The sequence below is a fragment of the Centroberyx affinis genome, unplaced genomic scaffold, assembly GCF_046629955.1.
Source record: "Centroberyx affinis isolate AG114_WGS23_722 - 3 ecotype Tasmania unplaced genomic scaffold, CSIRO-AGI_Caff_v1 ptg001187l_1, whole genome shotgun sequence".
Lineage (NCBI taxonomy): Eukaryota > Metazoa > Chordata > Actinopteri > Beryciformes > Berycidae > Centroberyx > Centroberyx affinis.
The window spans coordinates 861-25,007 of NW_027279712.1; the positions used below are offsets into that span (position 1 = coordinate 861).

General features: G+C 41.9%; 2 protein-coding genes across 2 annotated transcripts; both read left to right on the forward strand.

Annotated features, from left to right (window-relative positions):
• The first annotated feature begins 497 nt into the window (after nucleotides 1-497).
• On the forward strand, nucleotides 498-4,024 carry LOC139648286 (caspase-3-like). Its single transcript, XM_071524358.1, has 4 exons — nucleotides 498-1,146; nucleotides 1,312-1,487; nucleotides 1,595-1,709; nucleotides 1,838-4,024. Exons 1-4 carry the CDS (start codon nucleotides 1,020-1,022, stop codon nucleotides 2,065-2,067), a joined length of 648 nt encoding a protein of 215 aa, XP_071380459.1. The 5' UTR covers nucleotides 498-1,019; the 3' UTR covers nucleotides 2,068-4,024.
• Nucleotides 4,025-12,303: 8,279 nt separating this feature from the next.
• Nucleotides 12,304-23,692, forward strand: stox2a (storkhead box 2a). Its single transcript, XM_071524359.1, has 7 exons — nucleotides 12,304-12,481; nucleotides 14,241-14,393; nucleotides 18,473-18,889; nucleotides 18,986-20,759; nucleotides 20,797-20,803; nucleotides 20,836-21,023; nucleotides 23,491-23,692. The coding sequence occupies exons 1-7, from the start codon at nucleotides 12,304-12,306 to the stop codon at nucleotides 23,690-23,692; spliced, it is 2,919 nt and encodes a 972-aa protein (XP_071380460.1).
• Nucleotides 23,693-24,147: the final 455 nt, after the last annotated feature.

Genomic DNA, 24,147 nt, shown 5'->3' on the forward strand with positions numbered 1-24,147 from the left:
AAAATGTATCAATCAATTTGATATGTTCCATGTAGCCTACAATTTTAAAGGCCTTGGTGAAAGTTGCTGAGCATTACTTCAAGATAAAGATATTCATTCTGATCTTGTTTTATATTTCATTGTTGATTGAAGTGTAGTTGCTAGATTTGCATTAAAATGAATGTGCTTTACAATTGTTTACTTACATACCCCTGCCCGGGGTAGAACAAAAACTAAGGCCCTTTTTGAGGGTTTGTTCCTGCACTAAGAGGTAGAGGCGTCACACAAGTGGACCAAGGGTAGCACAGTGCATACAGCTAAGTGGGGAATCCACAGCCAATAGAATAAAGTGACTCAACCTAGCGGGCTTGTTGTGGTCCTCAGCCTCACTCCCACAGAGAGAGTAGGTGAGTGCAGGCACTTTAGCCCGCATGCTAGAGGCATGTGATCCTGAAGCCCACAGGCTACAGGCACGCGATGGATGGAGGTCTAACTGGTGAAGACAGACAAGACACAACAACGAAGCTTTGCCCTGTGAAGATGGTGGCCACCCAACTTCACCGAACCGTAGCACAGTGTCGGCCTGTAAATAAAACTCTCAGGAGAAGCAAGCTTGTCTGGGTAAAGTAACTCTGAACACACAACAAGCAGCTTACCTTTAGGAGGCTTCAATAATTCACCTACTAACCTTCTAACCAGCTGAGGGAAAGAGAGAGGAATTGATGGGGTTTGCCCAGGTTTTTAATGGGGGCATGGGCCGCACAAACACCATTGGCAAGGCAATGCATTGAAATTCATACTCAACTCATCCTGTTGCCAAGTGGAAGGAATATCCCAAACAAAGTGAGTAGCATAGTCCATGAGCAAAAAAGAAACCAGTTGGCCAAGAGTTTAAAAAAAAAGTTCTACAGTGCACTTAGACCTGGGCTAAGTATAGTGAAAAGGACTATAGAGTTTTGAATCTAATTATTTTACTTACTGTATTCTCGTTGTGTTCTTCAAGAAACAATGGCAATTCTCTCTGTTTTGTTTTCAAAGGCATGAATCAACGGAACGGTACAGATGTAGATGCAGGCAATGTGATGAAGGTGTTTGGGATGCTGGGTTACAAAGTGAAGGTTTACAATGACCAGACAGTTGACCAGATGAAACAGGTTTTAACTGCTGGTAAGTATGGCGCATTTATTCATACAAATCCCAAAACCACATACCCGCGAACTTCAAGCTCTACTATCCCTCCAAACTATTGATTCCTCTCAATTTGTCTTCATATGTATCGGCTTGTGGTTACCAAAAATACTAAAAAAGGCTATTCAATTCATTTTTTTCCAGTTTCAAAGGAAGATCACAGTTCTTCAGCCTCGTTTGTTTGTGTTCTGTTGAGTCACGGGGACGAAGGCGTGTTCTTTGGTACGGATACCTCAGTAGAGCTCAAGAGCCTCACATCACTTTTCCGGGGCGATCGCTGTAAATCATTGGTGGGCAAGCCTAAACTCTTCTTCATCCAGGTATTGCAAGAGTTTTGCATCCTTTCTCCTATACACAAATTAAGCTCGGGCTATGCTTAAGTATCTATGCTGTAATGGTTCTTATTATGTGTGTGCACATTGACTAGGCCTGCCGAGGCACTGATCTAGATGCGGGCATTGAGACAGACAGCGGAGCAGATGGCAGTACAACTAAGATCCCTGTGGAAGCAGACTTCCTCTATGCCTACTCCACAGCCCCAGGTTTGTGCTTATTACACTGACACACACACTCAAACACTTGGGTCGTTTTGTATACTCACTGTATAATTTTTACACATTGCTTTGATACACCCTTCACTCTATCACTCCTATCACTCATCTATCCACAGGCTACTACTCATGGAGGAATACTATGACTGGCTCCTGGTTCATCCAGTCACTGTGTGATATGATCGGCAAATATGGAAAAGAGCTGGAGCTCCTTCACATCATGACACGGGTGAACCACAAGGTGGCAGTAGAGTTTGAGTCTGTCTCCAATGCGGCAGGTTTTGATGCAAAGAAACAAATCCCATGCATTGTGTCAATGCTGACCAAAGAGATGTATTTTACCCCTTGATATTGATTCTTCATCAGAAGATGGGAACCTGACAGGCCTTCATCTGCAGAAGAAAGGCTTGAGGATGAGTTTGTGGTGCTGTTTGTGAATTATTTTAGTTTACATTTTCTGACTGGGATTCTCCTATGAAACCTCAGCTAAAGTTTCTCTGAGGTAGTAAATGTGATGCAGAAGTGTCGTCACATTTTGTGAGTATGAAATTATAAGGTTCTATCTGGGTGGAGTGCAGGTCTGAGATATTGAGCATCAAAGATTTGACATAGGCCTACAAGCTCACAAAGCTGTCATGTGCTTTCTATCTTTTTTAAATATTAAACCTAGATAAACCACACAAGCATAAAGTAAGATTCAAAGATCATGAATATGTAGAGAACTCAATTTTGATTAAAAAAAAAAAAAAAGTCTGATAGAACCTTATAATTCCAAGCTCACGATTTGTCTTGCCAGTAGATGCCTCTTTGCTGTTTTACACAATTCAGGGAAATATATGGGGAGACAGTTGGATTAGGTAGCATCTGCTACATTTGTTTGATCATAAAACCATAGATGGACTAACTGTCCAGAACCAGAATTTGTATGAGCCAACAGGTTATTTTAACTCCAATGACCAAATAAAACAGAAAGACTCCATGCACAACTAAAATGACCAAGCAAGAAATGCTTCTGTCTGTTATGAAGGGATCATGTTGTGTGTAATTAATGTGTGCCTGTGCATTTCTATTTTTTTTTAACGTTCTTGTAATTTGGTTTACACTCCTGAGGCACACTAGCAATCTACCATTGGGGTCGGGAAACCAAAATATTAATCATGAGAATCCTTTTAGAAACGAAGAGGGCAATTTTATGTGACAGTTTCATGTTTCATGAACTAGTCACACATTACGTGAAGCCTCATGTTTGGCCTCAGTGCATGCATTAAAAATACAAAAGAAGGGCAACCCTCGCACTCATTAGTTAAAATTAAATGATAATGTTGTGTAGCAAATTCAGGGGTAACCAATAAGCTATCATGTATTCTGTCTGTTACAAAGTTGAGACTAATGTAACCACAGAATTCAGATTCATTTTTCTTATGTTTTGGGGAGATAAGACCAGTTTAAAATATAGTTCTCTTTGCATTGTCTAAACTAGGACCAGTTGATGTCAGTCTCATAGACATGGGGCTGTCCCATCACTCTGTGCCACTGGTGCCTCTGTTGGATGTTCTCAAGTCAGTGGAGGCCCAGGCTTCATCCATTACGGTCATTTCAAGTGTCATGCAGAGTTATCTATTTTATCTCCGAGCATGCATGAGTTAAAAAAAACAACAATCTGCACAATGCTGTAATTTGTGGTACATTTTGATCACTCACTCATACTTGAATAGAAACTTCACATTTCATTTGTGGTTGTAGTTTGTATATTTCAATGTTCTATTTAATGATAAAATAGCACATTGGATAACTTTTCACATTGCATTAGTACTACATAGTGCATACCCTCTCCTGAAAACCAGTAGACAACTACTGTGTGAGTTGAGCTGGTATGTCTTTTATATATCACCGGCAAAATTGTTTCATTCATTGGAGACAGAACAGGATATAATTGTGTGCTGACCTGGTTCAACTCCACTGTTGAGCTGGATTGATTGCTTTTGCTTTTGACACAAACTTGCAGCAAAAATCAATTACGCTGTCCTAAATCCTGTTGTTTGACTATCCAGGTTCTACTCCAATTTACTATGACCCTTTTGTAAAGTTTGGCTTTATTGTAATGTCACTATCTTATATCAACTATACTCTGTGAGGTTGGTGTAATGTTTTTTTTTTTTTCTGAGCTCAGTCAGAATAAAGTGAAACCACTTTTCATTGTTCTGTATCATGTGTTTTTCAAATGGTGTAAATCAGTATAGGTTTTTGGCTCATTGATTGAACAGTATTAAACCAGCAGTTAAGATGCCTGCCTTAATCCACAACTACAGATGCATTCCTGCAGTTAATGTGCTTACATTCTCACAAACTGTTGGCAATTCAGTCCATATCTGGCATTTGAATTTACCTCAAAAAACCCTGTAAGGCTGCTTGTTTACACTGACTTGAGTGCAAACAGGCAGGATTACTCCAGATTTGGCTTGCATTTAGGTGGTAAGAAATGGGCCACCAGTTCCTGAGGCCCAGGGCCAAAACAAAACTGGACTCAGATTCCTTTACCCCAGCACAGAGGCACTTTACCTAAACAGCTTCCACAAATACCAGGCTACTTTTACTGAATACAAAGACTCATATGGCACAATAGGCTCAACACCTGTATACAGTATAACCCAAAAACCTAACTTTAGATGAAGATTCAACAAGAAGTTAAATTTCAACCTGTGCCGCCAACTGATACTATGTTGTCTCAGAGTGCGAGCATATGATGCATTCACCTTCTCAATCCTCAAGAAGGACTTATCAGGCCATCACAAGTATTAAAAAAACTAACAATCTACATTTATTGCTTACTCTGATTTGATTAGCCTACTCGTATTATTATTGTTGTTGCCCCATCTTTATTTATTTATTTATTTTTTGGTAAGACTGATCAGTTGCTACCTCTACTCTAATTAGTTTCGCGGATTTACTAGGGGCCGCAGGCTATCTAGATGTTCCCATATTTTTCATATGAAGGAACCCTAAATAGATACTGTAGGCTATGTGTGAAGCCCAAGCAGCCCCATCTGAGAGGTTAGATAGGACTTGGAAGGTAACAGCGGGGACATTGAAACTTATGATCAGAAGTTATTTTTTATACATTTTCTAATTTCTAAGAAGTTAAATAAAAGTGAAGTTATAGTATGACTCGTTTTGCTGGTGACCCCCTGCAACCCTTTGAGGGACCCCTGGTAAACCCTGGACCTCACTTTGGGAACCACTAGCTAATCTAGACACCCCAGTTCCTGATACTCAACCGGATCAGAACTCATGAGGTTCGGGTTTGGCATCAATTGGCTTTCTTTTATTATTTTGAGCGGGTTTACTCAAGTGGAACGGCGACGCGCGCGCCATCGCGCAATTACCTACGTAGCCACATGCACGCGCCGGCGGTGAAGGATGAGTGTTGCATTCCAGTGCTTTCGAAAATATCGCCATTCTGACTTTGCAGAGATATGACGGGCGGAAAGGATGGAAAAAATATTTTAATACATGTTATTGTTTGTCAATTCTGTGTCAATAATTAGTTTGGCTGTATGTTTATTTTTTCAATTTACTATGTATCTCATAAAGACTTAGGTCATCCTAAAAAGGTGGGTAAAAACCCCGCTCCACAAACAAAAAACGGTAGACTGAGTTTAGGTGGGTTTACCTTCCACTGCATCAGTAGGTAGCCTATACATATGATGTAGGCCTACCTATATTATGATTCTGCCTAAATCGAAGGTAGGTGATTACGAGGCGCACTTGAAGGCAGCAGAAGTCCTCGCCTCTCTCCACAGTAGGCCTAAATATCCTCCTGACAGTTGGAGATAGTTGGCTGCAGCAGTTGACGGTTTGTGTTTGCAGCTATGCCTTGTGATCCATTGTTTTACATGGAGCACCTGCCTTAAACAAGTCTAATATTGTCTTGTAGGCAATGGACCAGCGCAACGTGTTTTCTCTTGTAAGCCTAATATTTCTTAAACCTGGCTACTAATTTATAGACTTTTAGACTGGTTTTAAATGGAAACGTGTTGGGAAGGCATGTCTTCGTCGTGATGTGACTACAGAATCCATCCTACAGGTTAAACCAGTGGTCTTCTTAGAACTGCATGTGGATCACACCTAACTTGGTTTAAAAGTAGGAATGGAGAAGTTCCTCCAGATCGCGCCGCACTCCCTGGCTTTGGTGCTGTCGCAGGTTTGCGGAGATGAAGAAGAGGACGCGGCAGCTTTGCCCGCAGGAAAGTTACAGCATCACACCGGCTACGAAATATTTGCTAATTTCAAAGCCGTAAACATGCAGCACTTCTGGAACAAGACGGTGACACACGCAGTGTCGGAGATTTTCTTCCTCGGGTGGATAGACGAGCACGTTCTGCTGATCCAAGGGAAGGAAGACCACCTTGAGGTCCTCCGGCACGGATGGACGAGACGGGCCCTAAAGCCCCCGGAGGGCTTTGACATCAAGTGCATAGGTATGGATTACAGTTTATTCATCCATCATGTCAGAACATATAAAACACCTGAGATCCTCGAGTCCATAACAGTGTTATTAAACTTTACTTAGGCTACCAAACTGTAAAGAAATACAAAATACTAATTTAGCCCAGACTAGTTATGTTGCACATCAACAGCAGACTAGTAAATAACCACAGGGTGTTTCAAACGACGTTTCTATTTGGGGTTGCATTCAGTAACGCAGTTTCATACTTTATTTCCATTCCATATGGTTTGTATTTTGGTAATGGGGAGCGATGCATTGTGGTCATGAGGCAGGTGAACGAGGTTTGATCAGGATTGTGGCATTGTGTTATTCATACATTTGAAGAGAATAAGATGGGTCTCTATTCACAAAGTCTGTCAGAATTTTAAGTGATCAGGTCACATTAATATATCTGTGACTCAAGGCAAACTGGTTGAAGTTGAAGACAATCTGAGTAAGAGATGAGTTTAGGCTTGTGTCTCAACTCCTAACCTCAGCTGCTTCAGGTAATGCAGAAGAGAAGAAGAGACAGAACATAGACCCAGCTCTACTCTACTTCAATGTTCCCACACTCATGCTCACCTGCTTTTGACTAGGTGATAGGCTAATTCATACATGTGGTGGGACAAGTTTGAACAACGTAGGGTATTGTCTGACTAGTGCAATAGCCTTGCACGTGTATGTACTGTGAGTGTATGTATGTGAGAGAGAGAGAGAGAGAGAGAGAGAGAGGCCTGCAACATGTTACAGCTCAGCTCACATCTGCTTCACAAACTCGACTAGATCATGTATTCCATTAGCATGGCAGCTTCAAACTGCTGTAGAGAGGAAACAGAAACAGTGATGGAACAGGAGGAAGTGTTGATTTCCGGGACGGTCAGCCCATGAAGATTTGGAGAAGAAATCTTAAATATGTGATACATTGATAATGGTGTAATGATGACTGAAGCATTGTGCCAAAGTAGAAGCACAGCTACTTCCATTAAATTTTACTCAGAGCACATGCCCTATAATTTGATAAAAGGACAAATTAAAAACAGTATTGTGTATATCCAAAAACTGCACCCCTCAAATAATTTGATTTACTCCACTGGTCTGCACTTTATTGTATTAACAGATTATTTTCAGCCCAAGGTTTGGGAATGGTTACTCTTGTTCCTATCAACGAAACTAGTATCAATAGTAGGAAGTATGTGACAGATTTCATTTTCCTCACTGTGACTGTGACTAAAACACATTTGAAACTGAGATACAATATTACCTAAGAGTATAGACTTAGTAAGAAAGTAGCATTAAACAAAAAGTACAGTATGGTGGCTTGTATTTGAATTAGACAGCATACTTTCCACCTGCATACCTAAAGGACCAAACTCTGAGTTGTGCTAATTGAATTGTAGATTGCAGCACCAGTGTGTATTGAGTGTTCAAACTCCTCTGCTGCTCATTTGACATTATCAGCTTGCCAGGTGCGGAATGCAGCTCCAGTAATCTTGAGTAGCTGGCAGTGCCGTCGGATCTGTAGCTGTCCAAAGGTAAAGGTTTAGAGGTTCAGAGGTTTGTGTGAACCATTCTGCGCTGTGTGGAGCTGGTTTTGTTTCTCGGTCTGCCAGTCAAGAGGTGACATAGCTGCCCCGACCCTATTGAGGCAAACACCGATAAGCTGGGGAATGTTTGTCTTATAGCTAATAACTCACCAGACTGCATAATGTCTAATCCAACAAAGGATGTGTGCTGATGCTCTAAATGCAAACGAGATGCTATTTTATATATATATATGTATTTTTTCTTTTTTAAAAGATTGGTTTGTATCATATAGACTTTTTCAAGTCAAACTTGCCATGCTATCATCTTCGATGCCATATTTTTCGATTACTCGAAAATCAACTCAGGTCAAGTCAGTGACGAAACATTTTGTTTTGTTGTGTTTTTACATGTGTCAAAAAACTCATCTACGATGTAGGATTCAACTCTACCAACGACTTCCTTGGCACCAAATTATGAAAACTCAAATCAAATCACCTGAATTCAACTAGAAGTTACATTTCAACCCTTTTCGCCTTTTTAAAATCACCTGCAACAGCAGTGAAATGCAAAAAATATTTTTTTGTGAATCCTTTCAGACTGTGGCTTGCTTTCAGACTGTTAATGAGAATCTGATTTTTCCTTGTATTTGAAAAGGGTGGCGCCTCAGCTCAAAGTATCCATAATTCTCAGCATATTTTTAATTCCAGTGTTTGGTCACTCAATTCTTATGGGTTAGTACCCATAAATGTACTACACTTTAGTATTGGTGTTCTAGTGTAAGATGTAAGTTTTGGACTAAATGGACATGCCTTTCACAATAGACTGTAGGAAGAAAACTCAGAAGCAAGCCATGACTTGTGGTGCACATTTGATCAGGCATTGTTTAGGCTGTAGTCATTTCAGTGTGGTATGGTGGATTAAAATCTTCCATACTGATGATTACCAGACAAAACCTGGTTATTAATCATTAATGTGAACTCTTAGTAGGCAATCCTCATGTTGTTATGAAGTGCATTCTGATGTGTGCCACAGCGTTTTACACATAGTGCATTTACCCAGATGACTGCTACAGTTTCACATAGTCCAGTTTAATCCCCAAACTGCCTAATAAATACCTGATTAAGGCTGAAAGCCAGTAAATAGCTGGATTAAACACATTTGGACAAACCTGTGCATCAAGACCACTGGCGCAAGCTTGAGCAAAAATTGAATTTCTATCTATTTCTATTCTTTTCATTATCTGCATTTGCTCTCTACAGCTCAAAGAAAAATAATTTCTGTGCTTATACATTTACCACTGGCTACATTTTGGCAGTTCAAAGTCAAGAAACTAGTTTCAAAAGCATCAGTTTTCAATTGCTGGTGGCTTTTCAGCTGGGTGGAAAGAAACTTTTGTTTTTTAATACTGACAATTCAATCTGATTAACAGAAAGACTTTGTTTCCGTCAGCAAACTATAAACAATAGACTGTGAGGAGTGTATGCTATTAAGGAAGGAAAGTGCAGCATTTGTTCAGGAAAAGACTATCCCACTGCATTTCCAGCTACTAGCCATGTCCCGCAGTGGAAGGAAAGGGAGGGTCCTGCTAGAGAATTGGGGGAAACTGTTGACGCAACAGAAACAGTTATTGCCATGTTTCTTCATGTCAGATCAGGATGTGTTATGGAGGCTATTTTGGCAAAATTCTTTTGTCTCTCTATTCAGCAGCCGGCCTAGAGATTTGACTTTTTAAAGACACATGTTATCGTAAAAGGTCCACTAGAGGGCAGACAACTGGTGAGAATGTTCCTGTTTGCAAGGAAGTTGGTTGAGGTTAAGACAGGCCACAAAGCCTCTGTTTGAAAGCTCATACTCTACTGCCTACTAACTACTATCCTAAAGAGAAAACAGTAACAACACACATAAACCACTGACATGTTAATCTCAACACAATGTAACATCCACATCTGTTGTCATGTAGGATGCGTCCTGGCAATCATGGTTCATTTTCTGGCATTTTACTGATAATAAACAACGCTCTGGCGTACTGGACATTTGTTTCCACATATTCTTAAGAGGAGAGAATGGTCTGTTGGGCAGCATTTTTTCACATAAGGGGAAATAGAAAAGGCACAGTTGTAACAGCATAGTATCAGAAGTAAGCAACAACATAGTGCTACTATTGAGTGAAAACCTTTTACCTTTAAAAAATGATCTTTTCATGAATTTTCAGTTTGATAGCCATGCGTTTTTTTGACATTTCACTACTGTTTTTCAATGGGTTTCATGGGGCCTAAGACCATGAAGCTTGATCAATCTAAAAAGGACGACTTCATTACGTAAAAACATAAAAATCACCTCAACTGGAGTCACTGGCTTTTTCCATAATGGCATCGATACAGCTAGAATTCAATTCTATGTAGTCACTTAGTCACTGTAGATATTTCCCAGAAACATGCTGTCCACTTAACTATCACCACATTCCTGGCCTTTTTTTTGTTGTGTTTGTATCTCATGCAGCTCAGTTTCCAAAGCCTTTAGAGATCTCATAAATCAGCAGCAGTGCAGGACTACTTTCTGTCTCTGTAACAGACAGTCCTTGTCTATCTAGTGTCTGTCTGCTCCTATCTTGAGCAACTGGCTCTTTAAGGGAATAGCACTCAAAGGTAACAGCTATGAGATCATCGGCTTGCGTTGTCATGGCAACAAAGGCTGTTGCAGCACTACTGAGAAATAAAATGGCTGGCATGGTGTCGCTCCCCCCCCTCCTCCCCTCCCCTCTTTCTCTTTGGTATCGCTGAACTGGAGCAGATTGGTTGTGACACCGTCCCCTTCTCCCGTGCCCCGTCCTGCCCTCTCACTTTCCTCCTTATTCTGTCCCTCCAACCATCCATTCACACTCACACATGTGAGTCAGCAGGAGTCTGCAGCAAGCAATAGCTGCCACACTGGACGTGATTAAGGTGATGCTTGGGTTTCCATTGTCAGCTCAGCCGCTGTCCACGCTGTAGTTACTGAATCAACCGGTGGAAATCACTGATTAGAAAGACGCTCAGATTAGCAAGCTCCTATCCTCGAATACACACCTTTTAATTATCATGTCCCTTCGGTCTTAGCTCTGTAAAGTCATTTCACTTACTGTCAAGTAAGTATTGGAGGTTGGACCGTGACACAAAAAAATATTCTTGTGCGAAAGGAGAAATAACGGTGGTTTAAGGGGCCCCTCATTCTTCAAGAGCATGTACACCACGGCTCATAAGGGAGAGAGAGAGAGAGAGAGAGAGGGGGAAGGGAGGGTGGGGGTGGAAACAGACATTAAGCCAAAGGTTGTGTGAGCCGGACATCATGTGAGGGCTGCATTTTGGTGTTCAGAGCTGTTGATATTTGCTCTCCTCTTTGCCTTATGTATGTCCTCGATCTCTCTTGCATCCTCTCTCCTCCCCTCCCCTCAGCCTCAATCACCCAGACACAGACGCATGCATGCTCACGCAGAATCGCGCGCAGCAGGCGGATGCGCGCATACACACACACACACACTCACACACACACACACATACTCACACACCCTTCCTGGAGGTGCTGGGAGCAGCTGCAGCATTAGCGTTGAAAGAGATTTGCCGTTGACTGGAGTTTGCATCCCCCTGTTAATGAATGGATGCTACAGCGATCAGCTTAGGAGCTTCTTCCATTGGATTGCGGGGAACAGTGGATATCTATTCTTGAATTTATTTATTTATTTCTATGCTCTCCATTTTTTTCTCCCCACCCTCTCCTGGTGTGCTGTTGTCGAAAGGACGATGGGGTCTTGTGCTTGATCGGATAAAGATGGAGGTGAACGTGGCGTCTCCAGTGCTTGGCATACTGTTGAGTTTTCACTGCCCATTAGGGTGAATGGAGCTTTTCTTTCTTTTTTTTAAGTGGGCTCTTTTGTTTTCCGGGGATCGGCCGAGCACTCCTGTGGTGAATTGAGCTATTGTCGAAGACTGGGCCTCTTAAGCTGTGAATCTTTGACCATCCATCCATTCCCTCCCTTCCATCCCCCTGTTACCTTTTACTTAGAGGAAAAAGCGGATCCCAAAACCTCCACTGAAATCTCTCCTTACCGTCCTCCTTGCTTCCAATGCCCCATTTCCCTCATCTCTACCCCTGCCCCCCCTCCTCTTCCCTGCTCCCTCCTCCCACATCAGAGCGGCTACGTAATGTGCCTCCCTACGCATGCAAATGGGGATGCTACAAATGGTGGCTGGGACTGATGCCGATGAAAGGGTGATGCCTCGCGCAATCACCTGCACCTCTACCGCCGCTGCCGCCGCTCCAGACCAGCCTGGGAAAACCCAGCAGCCGATGACAACCCACTACAGTCCGAATAGAGTCGATTGTAGCGCGCTCGTGGATGTAAATGAGACGTGTGTATGTGTGTGAATGTGCACACTGGTTCCTACCATGTCTGGTGTGTGATCGCTCTAGCGGGACGTTCTTACTGATGCGGGGGAGGCACTAAGCCTGAGGTTGGTCGACCTCCCCCTGCACCCCTCCTCCCCATTCCACCCCTTGTCCCAGTAGCCCCGGGGTGAAGGCCACCTGGCAGGGGTCACCATGAAGAAGAACCGCAGCAGCAATCTGCGGCGGGCCTGGCCCAGCTCTGATCTTTCCGAACGCCCGCTGGAGCGTAATCTCTCCCGTAGTGAGAAAGACGTCCGTGTGCAGAAACAGCATCTCCCTCCCCCTCCTCCTCCTCATTTCTCTCCGTCCCCGCCAGGTTACCGAGTGCCAGGTGAGTCCGACACTCCCACTGCCAGCAGCTCCACCCCTCTGTGCTCAGTGCTGCTCAGAGTTAGCATAGACAAAGTTGGATTTGGGAATGAAGCACAGAGTTTAAACAGACAATATTTTCATGTTAACAAATAAGAAATGTTGTTGATAGCTTCCCCACTATATATTGTCCTCTTTACTTTGCTCATGTATAATGCAAAGGACTGATATGTAATAGAAATAGAGGAGAAAGAGAAATATTTGTCACTAGACATTTGCTTAATCTGCAGATTTGTCTTATTATATTGATAACACATCTGGCTTGCTTTCAAATGTATTATATTGCGCCTCGATTGGTTCAAAGCTCTCAGTAACATCTTACTTTATGGCCTCTTTTTCCACTCATTTATCCTCAGTGAGCAAAATATAAGAGACAAATAAAACGAATGTGGGGAGCTCAAGTTTTTGTAATTTACAATATTTTCCAGAATGCCTGAAAGTCATGTCATCTTACAAGTTTGCATCACCTTTGGCTCAGAGTGTTTAATTCTAAAAGTGATTCATTTTCATAAATATTGTTGTGGTGTGGAGATTAAAAATGGCTTCTGGGCCGCCCCAGTTTATGGGTTTCTAGGTAAGGACTAATGTCCTTTCCTGGAAAACCATCAATTTACTGTGACTGTGATGATTTGAAACCCTTTTATTCCACGTTTGCATATTTGTCTGCTTTTTTTTGGCTTTGTAGTATGATCTGAAATAGTAAAATACCGAATGAGTTTCAACTTACTGCCCACACTCCTTCAAGAACTGCTCTGTATGCACTCACCCCAAAATTATAAAGTACTCTAATCTAAGTCCTTTCTGCGACACCTGGAGCTGAAGGGGACTCATGAAATTTTAACACATTGCGATATTAAGCGGAGATAACGTCATCAGTGTTGCTTAACTGACCATTGAGTCTTGGCATAGTGGTGAAGAGGCTCTGCACAGATTTCAGCACAGATAAGAAGACCATAGGCTGTAATTGAAGGCAAAAACTTTCACAAGTCACCAGTAGAAACTGACAGAAAGTCGGGATAGTATTGGGCAAGCCTGTGAGATGTCAAATAGAAGCTTTGATGTTATAGTGTCTAAATCTTATTTTTTGATACTCTATTGATCCCCGGAGAGGCAACTTTTGGCTTGCCCCCTTCACAGAGAGGTCAGAGGTCAGGGACAGCTGCCGCAAAGCCTGGATGTGGATTCAGTGTCTTGCTCAAGGACACTTCAGCAGGGCAGATACTTGATGTCATGGGGGCTTGAACCCCGGCCTTCTGGTTGAAGGATGATCTCACTACTCGCTACGCCACTGTCAACAAAGCAAGCTTAATTCAACAAAGAAAACAGCAAATTCAGTGTAAAAGCTCTCAATCTGGTGCTAAAAATTCAGTTAAATTCTGTCAAGTTTGAAGTAAGGTGGCTTTAACCTGTTGAGATACAACCAAAAGGATTTTGTAAGCTCCCCTTTCCATTTACAACATGAGATCCATGATGTGAATTGAATAGAAAGGTTGCAAGATTCAGATGATCTCGTAAGGTTATGGTCGCTGCTGCAGCTGCTTTGCTTTGTTAACCTGCGAGATACAGGAGGAATGAGAGGCTGTGGAAACACAGAAAGGAGGGGTGGAGCTGTTCCAGGCAGCATGCAAACCGCTGCTGTATGACCATTACATCATAGTCTCACACTCTGCGCCTGCTGTTCATTCATGATCTAACCGTTGTGTTTCTGCCTCCTCCTATAGGTGACGTGTCTCCGATCAGTATGTCACCTATCAGCCAGTCACAGTTCATCCCGCTGGGGGAAATCTTGTGCCTGGCCATCTCTGCTATGAACTCAGCCCACAAGCCTGTCACCCAGGAGGCTCTGGTGGAGCACCTCACTGCCAGCTTCCCAGGTACACCCCGTCCCACAATGGGATGGCATTAAAGCACAAAGAAACCAAGCTTTGGCATATACATATATATATATATATATATATATATATATATACATGTAAGGCATATATGGTCGGAAAAATGGAACATTCATAAAACACTAGGCTAGCAAAATGGCTTTCACTGATTTATATACATCTGTCATATTTTGGCATGTTGTCTCCTATATTGTTGCTAGTTGGTAGCTATTCCTCTCACTAAACACCTTCACTCTACAGCAGCTGCACAGCCACAATTAACTATATTTGTCTGGGAGACAGATTTACACACTTAGTCTCATTTGATAGGTATTTGACAGAGAGACCAGAGTTAAAGTGCTTCAATGGGGCAAAGCAATGTTCTATGTCGCTAGCCTGTTCACAGTGAAGCTTTATCTATCAATCCCTCTTCATGACATTCATGACCCAATTTGAATGATACATTTAGTTGAGATATTTCGTTGCTTAAAATCTCACAAATTGCATCTTAATCTAGGCGTCTAGGCAGGAAAAATACTTTAAAAGAGCTCTCAATTTGAATCCAGGATAATTCTGAAACACTGTCAATGAAACCAGTCCTAACTGTATCAAAATACAGATTACATAGTGATCCTCTTCAGCTCCCCAGCACAATTTTCGGAGCAAGTTAAGCCACTGTGTAGGAAATCATTTGGGAGCTGACCTCTCCAAACAGGGCAGATTCATCTTCCTAAGTCACCTATAGATTGTTAATACTGTAATTTTTAGCAATGGAGCCTATATTACTGCATTTATATTGATAAGTTAATGTATATGTAAGTTATATTTTACCATTAATGCAGTAAAGTATAATTCTAAACATGTATTTAGTATTATTTATCAGAGCTTTTAATTTTAGTATATCAGTATTGGTATGACAGTCTCAGTGCCAACATGTTAGGTATCCATTGGCTTTTTACCTTTTTGTCAAGTTATTTTTCACTGCTATGCTGCTATGCAATATAATTGATACAGCATTAGCTATATGGTGGATTTCAAGTGAGTAAACTGTCTTTCAAATTCAGCATTACTTCTATTCATACTTCTATTCAAAGCCAGATTTGAAAGGAGTTGAACTTATAAGTTGCATCATTTCTGTGTAAAAACTAACATAGGAGTGATGTAATGTCAGGCAACACCAAGGCCTTGATAGTCAAAGGTTATGAACAGCGTTGTTTTAAAGGCCACACTTTTAATGTTAAGTTTTGAATATTGTTATCGGTTAAGGACTTGAGCGATGGTACTATGCATGTTGATTAATTGTCAGAATGGGATCCTGAACCTCAGAAGTCATCTAGGAACTGCAATGTGTCTAGTTAAGATCCTATGGCCGTACAATTAGTTACTACATGGAGATTAAATCTTCGATTGTGTTTTGGTAAAGATATACTGGTAAAAATATACTCAGATCTATGCAAGCCTCAGAGTGACGTAGAGGTCACTTTATAGTAACTATCCATTGTAAAGTATTCATACTGAATTAGTCTTTGAGAACGGCCATGCAAAATACCTTAAATTAATTACCTCTTCAACAAATTTCTGTTTAAGAAAAGTGAGGCGACTGAACAAAAAATTGATAGACAAAAAAATGCTGACCATGTAAAACCTACCTAAAGTCTTTAAAGGAGGCACTAAAATAGAATATGAACTTCTCAGATCAATTTTGAGAGGAATCAACAAAATAAATTTAGATTGCTTTAAATGAGAAAGGAACATTCAAAGAATCAGCTGCTAAAGAACATCTCAATTCACTTGGTCTGTCATCACAAGCGTTGTAATATTGCTAAATGATTAGTTAATTATTAGTTAGCAATTTCACAAATTGGCAGTTCATTTATGCTCTGCTTTCCTGTCTTAAAAAATGCTTTTTTGTTGCCACTCTTTCCACAACGGTTGAGTCACTCCATATCTTCCATTATAACCTGAAAACTTAAATACCTCACATCTCCTTCTCCTGCTTGAGTTGCATTCTCCTCTCCTATATCTTTTCTCATCTACTTTCTTTAATATACTTTTGTCTTGATGTAAAAAAAAAAATCTTTAAATATTTGCTCCTCTTATATCCTTACTTAACACTTCACTTCATGTCTTTCATGATCGTTCCACTGTCAAACAAATGTTTTGTTACATCTGTTGTCAGTGGCTCTGACCTTTGCAATCTTCACTGTTGGCTGCCTGCGATATTGTTGATCTAGGAATTCAAAGTTAGTTTACTGTTGCACTTATTTCAAGTCACCTTGGAGTGTAAGATAAATGTCTAAAATATACTGTACATTTAAATGTAAAATTGCAGGACTACCAAATCTTACACACCTGCCATGAGGTTCACACTCTGAGCCACGAGACTCACTCTTCTCTGTCTTTCTCACACTCTCACTCCACAGGAAGCCACATGACAGTTATCAGTCATTTAAATTGCTGCTAAATAAAGACTAAGCACACACGTGGTTACTGGTGTTTTAGGTAGAGTACACATTTCTGTGTTTGTGACACCTGCATTTCTTTATCATGTTAGTTAAACATGAGCATGGGAGCAGTGTTTATATTAGTGCAGGAAAGGACAAAATGTGTGGACATTATATCAATTTATGTGATATTGTGCAATGTGCATGCATGAATTGTAATTACTTATGTGTGATGTATTCATTGTGAGTTTGTGATTCTGTATTGTAGTTAATCCATTCTGATCAGAGGGAACAAACTTTCCTAATTGTCCCCCATCAAAGGGGGGACTATGGATCGGCCTCCGTCCGTTAGTTCGTTCGTTAGTTAGTCACACTGTAATGTTGACTTTGTGCCGCTAGGGGGCGGCATTGACAATGAATGGGGACTCAGTGGTAAAGCAGGTCATACAGTTAAAATTATCATGCAATGTAGGGGACAATGAATGGGGACTCAGTGGTAAAGCAAGTTCTGTACAGTTCTGTTCAGTTAAAGTTATCATAGCTAACATAATAGTCTACACACGCTACACACTTGGAGACATCAGACTGGGTTGATGTGTTGAAGTGAGAGTCAATGGAGAATTTTTGGGCAAACCTCTAACCACAAGACACTGTAGTTATTGTACAGTTGTTGGACTGTTGTACTGTTATTGCACTCATCACTGCACTACCACTGTTGTGTTGACTGCTTATATCATATTACCACTTACCTACTGTACAATACCATATATCACTTATCATTTAGCATTTATATTATTCATAACACTCACGCTCTGTATGTTGTATTGTATATTGTATTATGAATTGTATTGTAGTGTGCATTGTGTAATGTACAGATTGTATTTATTGCGTATTGTAGTTCTTATATTTTGTACTGTATTGAGTAAAAACAGGACAATTACAGTTACTACATTTCAAGATATAACTTGTAAGCCTAATTCTGAGGAGAGTAGGCAACAGAAATATATGGCCAATCTGTCCTTTCATTGTCCCATACAAAAATGCTTATACAATTTCACTCATATTTCAAGTACACTCAGCAATCACTGACTGACCCAAGGGTGGAACTACATTACTGGTGGGGGACAACGTGTTTACTATTTGCTTGTTTATAATTGGTACAATCTGCATTAATCTTAAGTACCTCAACCAGTGCAGAGTTAAAAAAAAAAAACACAACCACAGGTTTCATACATTAATTGTCAATCTCTTGAATTGGGGTGACAAAAATATCATGCATATATCACATTTTGCACATACTGTAGCCCAGTTATGTTGGTCCCATGCTAGTTGTGTCTCATAATCTGCAAGTTATTACATTACTCATTGACAAGCTGAGACCTCTCTTATGAGAGTCATTCTCTTTTTCAATAGCAGCTCTCACATGGCACAGGGCACACAATGCTGAGGTTTTTCAACTATGATTGGTTCCTTTTGATTATTTCCTTAATATTCTCTTACTGTCTCACAAATGTCCCAATGCTCCCCGAGATGTTCTCAGTGTCCTGTATTTTAATTATTTGAATATCAGTAATACTATTTAAGTTCATAATTTTAAAAAAACCAACTGACTTTACCTCTAATCTGTGTGTCCCGTAGGTGTGCCTACACCGAGCTCAGAGGTTCTGCGGCACACCCTGAACATGCTGGTGCGAGAGAGGAAGATCTACCCAACACCAGAGGGCTACTTCATCGTCACTCCCCAGACCTACTTTATCACTCCCTCCCTCATCAGAACCAACAACAAGTGGTATCACCTGGAAGACCGGCTCCCAGAGCGCCAGCAGCAACAACAACAACAACAACAACAACAACAACAACAACAACAACAGCAGCAGCAGCAAACTCAGCAATGCACTTCGCCTCAGTCTGGCAATGTCACTCCATCTACACCTGGCTGCTTAAGAGAGAGGCCTCCACGCAAGAGCCACAATGACTCCTACAATTCTTTCCGGGAAGACCCATCCAGACTGCATGCGTCTGTGCTCCAAAGTAAGTCACCAAAGGAGCATAGGGGAGACTCGTATCAAAGCAAGCCGCCCAAGGATCACAATGGCGGAGAGCCTCCACCAAGCACGTCAGCCAAGGAGCACAGAGGAGAACCCCCATCGTACCCCTATCCCCCGCCCCCTACCCCCCCTGTTCAGCCACCACTTCAAGATCAAACCGATAAGAGCAAAAGCATCACTACTTTCCCTTATAAAACTGACACGCTTACCAAAAAAAAAGAGGGCAGTGGTGGTGGCGGCAGTGGTGAGAAGCAATCCAAGAGGTTTGGGCTCAGGCTGTTCAGATTGAGTTTCAAGAAGGACAAGATGAGGCAGTTGGCCACCTTCTCCGCCCAGTTCCCCCCGGAGGAATGGCCTCTTCGCGATGAGGACGTGCCAACCACCCCCATTCCCCGCGAAGTGGAGATGGAGATCATCCGTCGAATCAACCCTGACCTAACAGTGGAGAATGTTGCGAGGCACACCGCTGTAATGAAGAGGCTGGAGGAAGAACGTGCCCAGAAGAACAAGGCGGGGTCCGCGGCCCAGCACAGCGCACGCAGCAGACGGGGCAGGGGCCACAGGAGGGCGCCGCATGGTAAGTCCCGCTCACACAGCAAACCCCGGACGTCCCGGGGAGACCCATCTGAGGGCTCCAACTGGGACCTTGTCTTCATGGAAAGGGATTACCGCTTTTTTAGCCACTCGTTAGTTCGCTCACCTCGGGAGGCCATGTACACCTTGGAACGCAGGCGGAGCGGGGGTGCAACGTACCTGGTCCACAGCAACCCCAACATCACTGAATCGTACTGCCCCGTTACCCCTGAATGGGACGTGTCTGGGGAGCTAGCCAAAAGGAGGACGGAGATGCCCTTCCCAGAACCCTCACGTGGGACGTCCCAATCCAAAGTGCAAAGAAGTCACAGTCACAATCAGGACAGGAAGTCGCGTCACGAGAGATCGGACCAAGCTAAGGAACGCTCTCGGTCCATGGACAACTCTCTTAAGGGCCCGTCACTGGGCGCATCAGAAGACTTTGAACACAGTCTGGAGGAGCGTAGTCATTACTACACTGATGATGGTACCCTGCGGGCAACCCAGAAGTCCTCCCACTACTCAAGGATCATGTTCTCTGCTGCTAAGTTCCACTCTGATTTTAATGTGCCTGATTTGGGGAAAGGGAGTTTGGATGAGTCAAGGATCCGGAGTACAATGGAGAGGAACAAAAGCAGAGACAGCTTGCCAACTTACAATGAGCTGATGGGACTTTCTCCTAAGCCCTCAACAGATGAGTACTTCCAGTGCAATACGTCAAATGAAACAATCCTAACTGCCCCTTCGCCTCAGGCAAAATCAGAATATGACACATTAACCTCATCAGGGGGACTCCGAAAGGGCTCTCCAGCCGACCGCCAAACCCCTCACCTCACCTCTCCTCACACAATGGAGTACAAAGAGGACTTGTCGGCAACAAAGGGACAGAATGGCTCAGTCAGACTAACACCAAGCCAGACACCAGAGCCTGTGCAGAATGCCCGTTTGACGCCACACCAACACAATGTAGATCCTGGAGGGGGAGGCAGTGGTGTGGTGATCAAGAGAAAAGAGATCTTCAGCAAGGACACTTTGTTCAAACCTCCACACAATGCCTTGTCTGCAGGCTATGTGGATAGCAGCTACACCAAGTCTGGCACATTGCGAAAAGCCTCACATGCCAAATCAACAGAGGCCCTAGACAATCCTGAGCCCCAGCAGCCTTCCAATTCAGCCACTTCCTCAACGTCACCTGCAGTTTTACAGGGCTGCTTAGAGCCAACAGTCCCCTCAGCCTCCTTTGACTATTATAATGTATCAGAAGATGAGGAAGAGGAGGAGGCAGAGGAGGACTCGCACAAGGAGTTGGCAACAGCAGAGGACAACAAAGACCACGGGGAGGGAGGTGGTGGTGGTGGAGGGAATGGCAGCGGTGGGGAGGGAACCATGCAGTGGCTACTGGAGCGGGAGAAGGACCATGACCTGCAGCGAAAATTGGAAACCAATCTGACCTTACTTAGTCCGAAGGAGACAGAGAACAGCAGCAGCCAGAAGTCGGCCCACTCTGCCCGTTTGGACAGCATGGACAGCAGCAGTGTCACAGTGGACAGTGGATTCAACTCCCCCAGGTAGGCTGGTGTGCAAGATGAATTGTATATTATATACAATTGGAATGTGTTTATCATAACCCAATGTTATGATGGTAGTGTATACTCAAGCAGAATACAGGAGGAATACAGAATACAGAAGGACCTCAATTACTCCCAAGGGTTGGGAATTGCAGTCAAACCAGAGATTGACATACAGTATGTGGCTTTTAACAAAAAGTTGGTTAAAATGTATTGCAATTATAAAAGACATTCTTGAGGATTCAGAAACATATTCAGCCCATGATTAAATGCTAATTATTTTTTTTCGTATGATATTCAGATGATTTTTTGGCCTAAGAATCAGGTGAAATAGGAATGCAAAGTTTGATTCTCTTGTAATAACCATGCAGATATCAGAGACATGTATCCACTGCCAAAACTAAATTAATTTCAGTCATAGTGGTAACTGTGACCACTCTAAGGCCAAAGAACCCTTGTGATTATCAAATGAAATAATAGGAATTATCATTTGAGTACAATTTGAAGATAGAAGTAACATTTCAAACAGTGTTTTGGATCCCAGGAAAATATGTTTAATAATTGTATCCACTTTTTTCATGCATTTCAAGTTACCAAATATGTCAATCACTGATTAGAGCTCCATTCCTAACTCTTATAAATATATATAGGAGGTGATTCGTTCAAAATGAGATGATTCACCCTAACCTTAACTAGCACAAGGGATCGTTTCATCAGATACTGTGTTTTGGTTAAATGGAATTAGAAAGGAGCATAAAGATGGTGGCCTCCTGGACTGGCATCATCCAGTTGTCCCATCTATTCCACAGTCCAATGTGCACCCAGAGTTTCTGAAGGTTTCTCAAGAGTGCCAAGAATGGTTGCTGATGTTTTGGCATCTTGCGCTGTGGGACAGGAAATGACATCACAGAAGGAGGCTGCCATCTTTATGCACTTAAGGCCCAATTCAAGCTCATACTTAAACGTTGCACAATGTTTTTTATGTGCAATTCTGACTTTGGCTGTGGGGATATGTGGCTTCCTGCACGATGCACACTTGAGGTGTTGAATATGTAAATATGGTGTGTCCACCTTCACACTAAGTTACGCAGATTCTGACTTGGACACTAAGTTAATTTGTAAACTCCTTACCTTACTCACCTGAAACCCTACAATTTGTCTAATACTACCATCGGTTTCATGATGTAAAACAAGAAATCTGGATACCAAGGAATGCCGAATGACGTCAAATAGGATATCAAATGTTGAGTCACAAAAACTTGATGAGAATGAATCAGAGATAGTGCTGTCAGTTGGTCTATGAATAACTGGAATGGCATTTAAAGCAACTTGACAACTTTCCACAACTAAGCAAACAAGATGTGCTGTGCCGTTTATGTGCTTGAGTTCTTAAGGGTTGATCAAGACATAAAGGTAGGGCCGGGGAACAGAGGGTGCAAGAAATAATTTTCATGTGCCGAGTCTAACAGAAGCCCAGTGGGTCCAGTATTTACTTATGAAAAAACCCTGGATTGTTGAGTTGTGTCACTGTGTCGTCACTACATTACTATCTTTCTTAATCTTGACGGCAACAGATACATGATGAACAGTTTCAACTTTAAATTAGGGGCTGCAAAAACCTGTTCAACTGTTTAACAGATGGTTAACAAATGTACTAGCAAGTTATTTGTAATACAAAAGTTAAACATAAGTACAGTGCAACAATTTAACATTCGTAATTCATAACATTCATTAATGAAGCATCTATGCATTATTTGTCAATGATCAAATGATTTACACATCATTGGTAAACATAATGATACCTTCTTGGGCTCCTGAAGAAAGGCATGTACTGTAGGTCCAACTACACATGTACTGTATAAACATTAGGTAATGATGTACAAATGATGTTTTAGCAATAGTCTTCTTTACTTATGAATCAGATATAAAGTTTTAACTAATGCCGTGACAAACGATGTAAGTGACAAACATTTGTAATGTGATAAGTTGTTAATGCAATTTAATTAATCATTAACTCATAGTTTGTTGTGGCTTATAAACTTACATTTTTCTAAAATGTTACCGGTTCACACTGAATGACTATTTTTCCTGATAGGAAAATGTAGACATTAGAGCTTCTGTGTTGATTTTTAAAACTTTTTACAAATGAAGGAAACCTTTCCCTTTCTTACGATGAGTTTGCTCTTCCTTTTCATCTTCTCCCCCTTTTCTTCTTGATCTTCTTGTTCTTCCATTAAATTAGTTCTCAGCAACTACATTTTTTTATCTGCATATCCATCCCCACTCTATAATGTGCTTTAAACTACTTTCTGTTGTGTTTTAGTGGTATTTCTCTTACCAGCCAAGCACCGTTTATGCCATATACGGAGTTGTGGTGAAAAGTTGGTTTGATTTCATTGGATTTTGTATTTCATGATGTTTTTTGAAACTAAAGAATACTTGACATAATTTATGTATCTCTCTGCAGGACACGTGAAAGTCTGGCATCCAATACATCCAGCATAGTGGAGAGCAATAGACGGCAGAATCCAGCGCTGAGCCCCGGCCACATTGGCACCAGTGGTATCGGACTGCCATTCAGCTTTCGCGCCATCCCAGAACCCCCCACCACACAGCCTGAGAAACTACAGAAGTCATCTAACTGTCTGGCCTCCATCACCAGTGTCTGACAGGCAGCACAGACTGAGACGAAGGAGATGGGAAAGGTGGTGGAGGAGAGAGGCATGGGGAATGTGAGAGAGCGAGTGAGGTGTTTCACATTTTTGCCCTCACTTCCCCCTCTACCCATACACACACACACACACACACACACACACACACACATCTTCGGACTCCTGAGAATCCATTTACTGGGACTGTTACAGAAACAGGCATGGCTTCAAGAGACTGTTCCCACAGCTTCAAGAACTTAACTGCAAAAAAGAGAAGAAAAACAACAGAAATATCAAGACAGTTTTTTCCCCCACTGCAAGACCGCTGTAGGTTAAGAAACCTACCTGAAGTACTTTGATTTCGGTGACATGGATTCTAGTTTGGCTTATATCAAGATTCTTGATTATTGGTATTGGAAAGTAGTAGACTATAGGATTCAAGTTACATTTGGAAATATCAAAACTTTTTATAT

Excerpts from the sequence above, each read along its gene's own strand:
- LOC139648286 (XM_071524358.1), top strand. The coding sequence starts at position 1,020 with ATGAATCAACGGAACGGTACAGATGTAGATGCAGGCAATGTGATGAAG. Across the intron at positions 1,147-1,311 it reads GAAACAGGTTTTAACTGCTG|TTTCAAAGGAAGATCACAGT; the intron begins GTAAGTATGGCG and ends ATTTTTTTCCAG. Across the intron at positions 1,488-1,594 it reads CTAAACTCTTCTTCATCCAG|GCCTGCCGAGGCACTGATCT; the intron begins GTATTGCAAGAG and ends CACATTGACTAG.
- stox2a (XM_071524359.1), top strand. The coding sequence starts at position 12,304 with ATGAAGAAGAACCGCAGCAGCAATCTGCGGCGGGCCTGGCCCAGCTCT. Across the intron at positions 14,394-18,472 it reads CCTCACTGCCAGCTTCCCAG|GTGTGCCTACACCGAGCTCA; the intron begins GTACACCCCGTC and ends TGTGTCCCGTAG. Across the intron at positions 18,890-18,985 it reads GTCACCAAAGGAGCATAGGG|ACCCCTATCCCCCGCCCCCT; the intron begins GAGACTCGTATC and ends AACCCCCATCGT.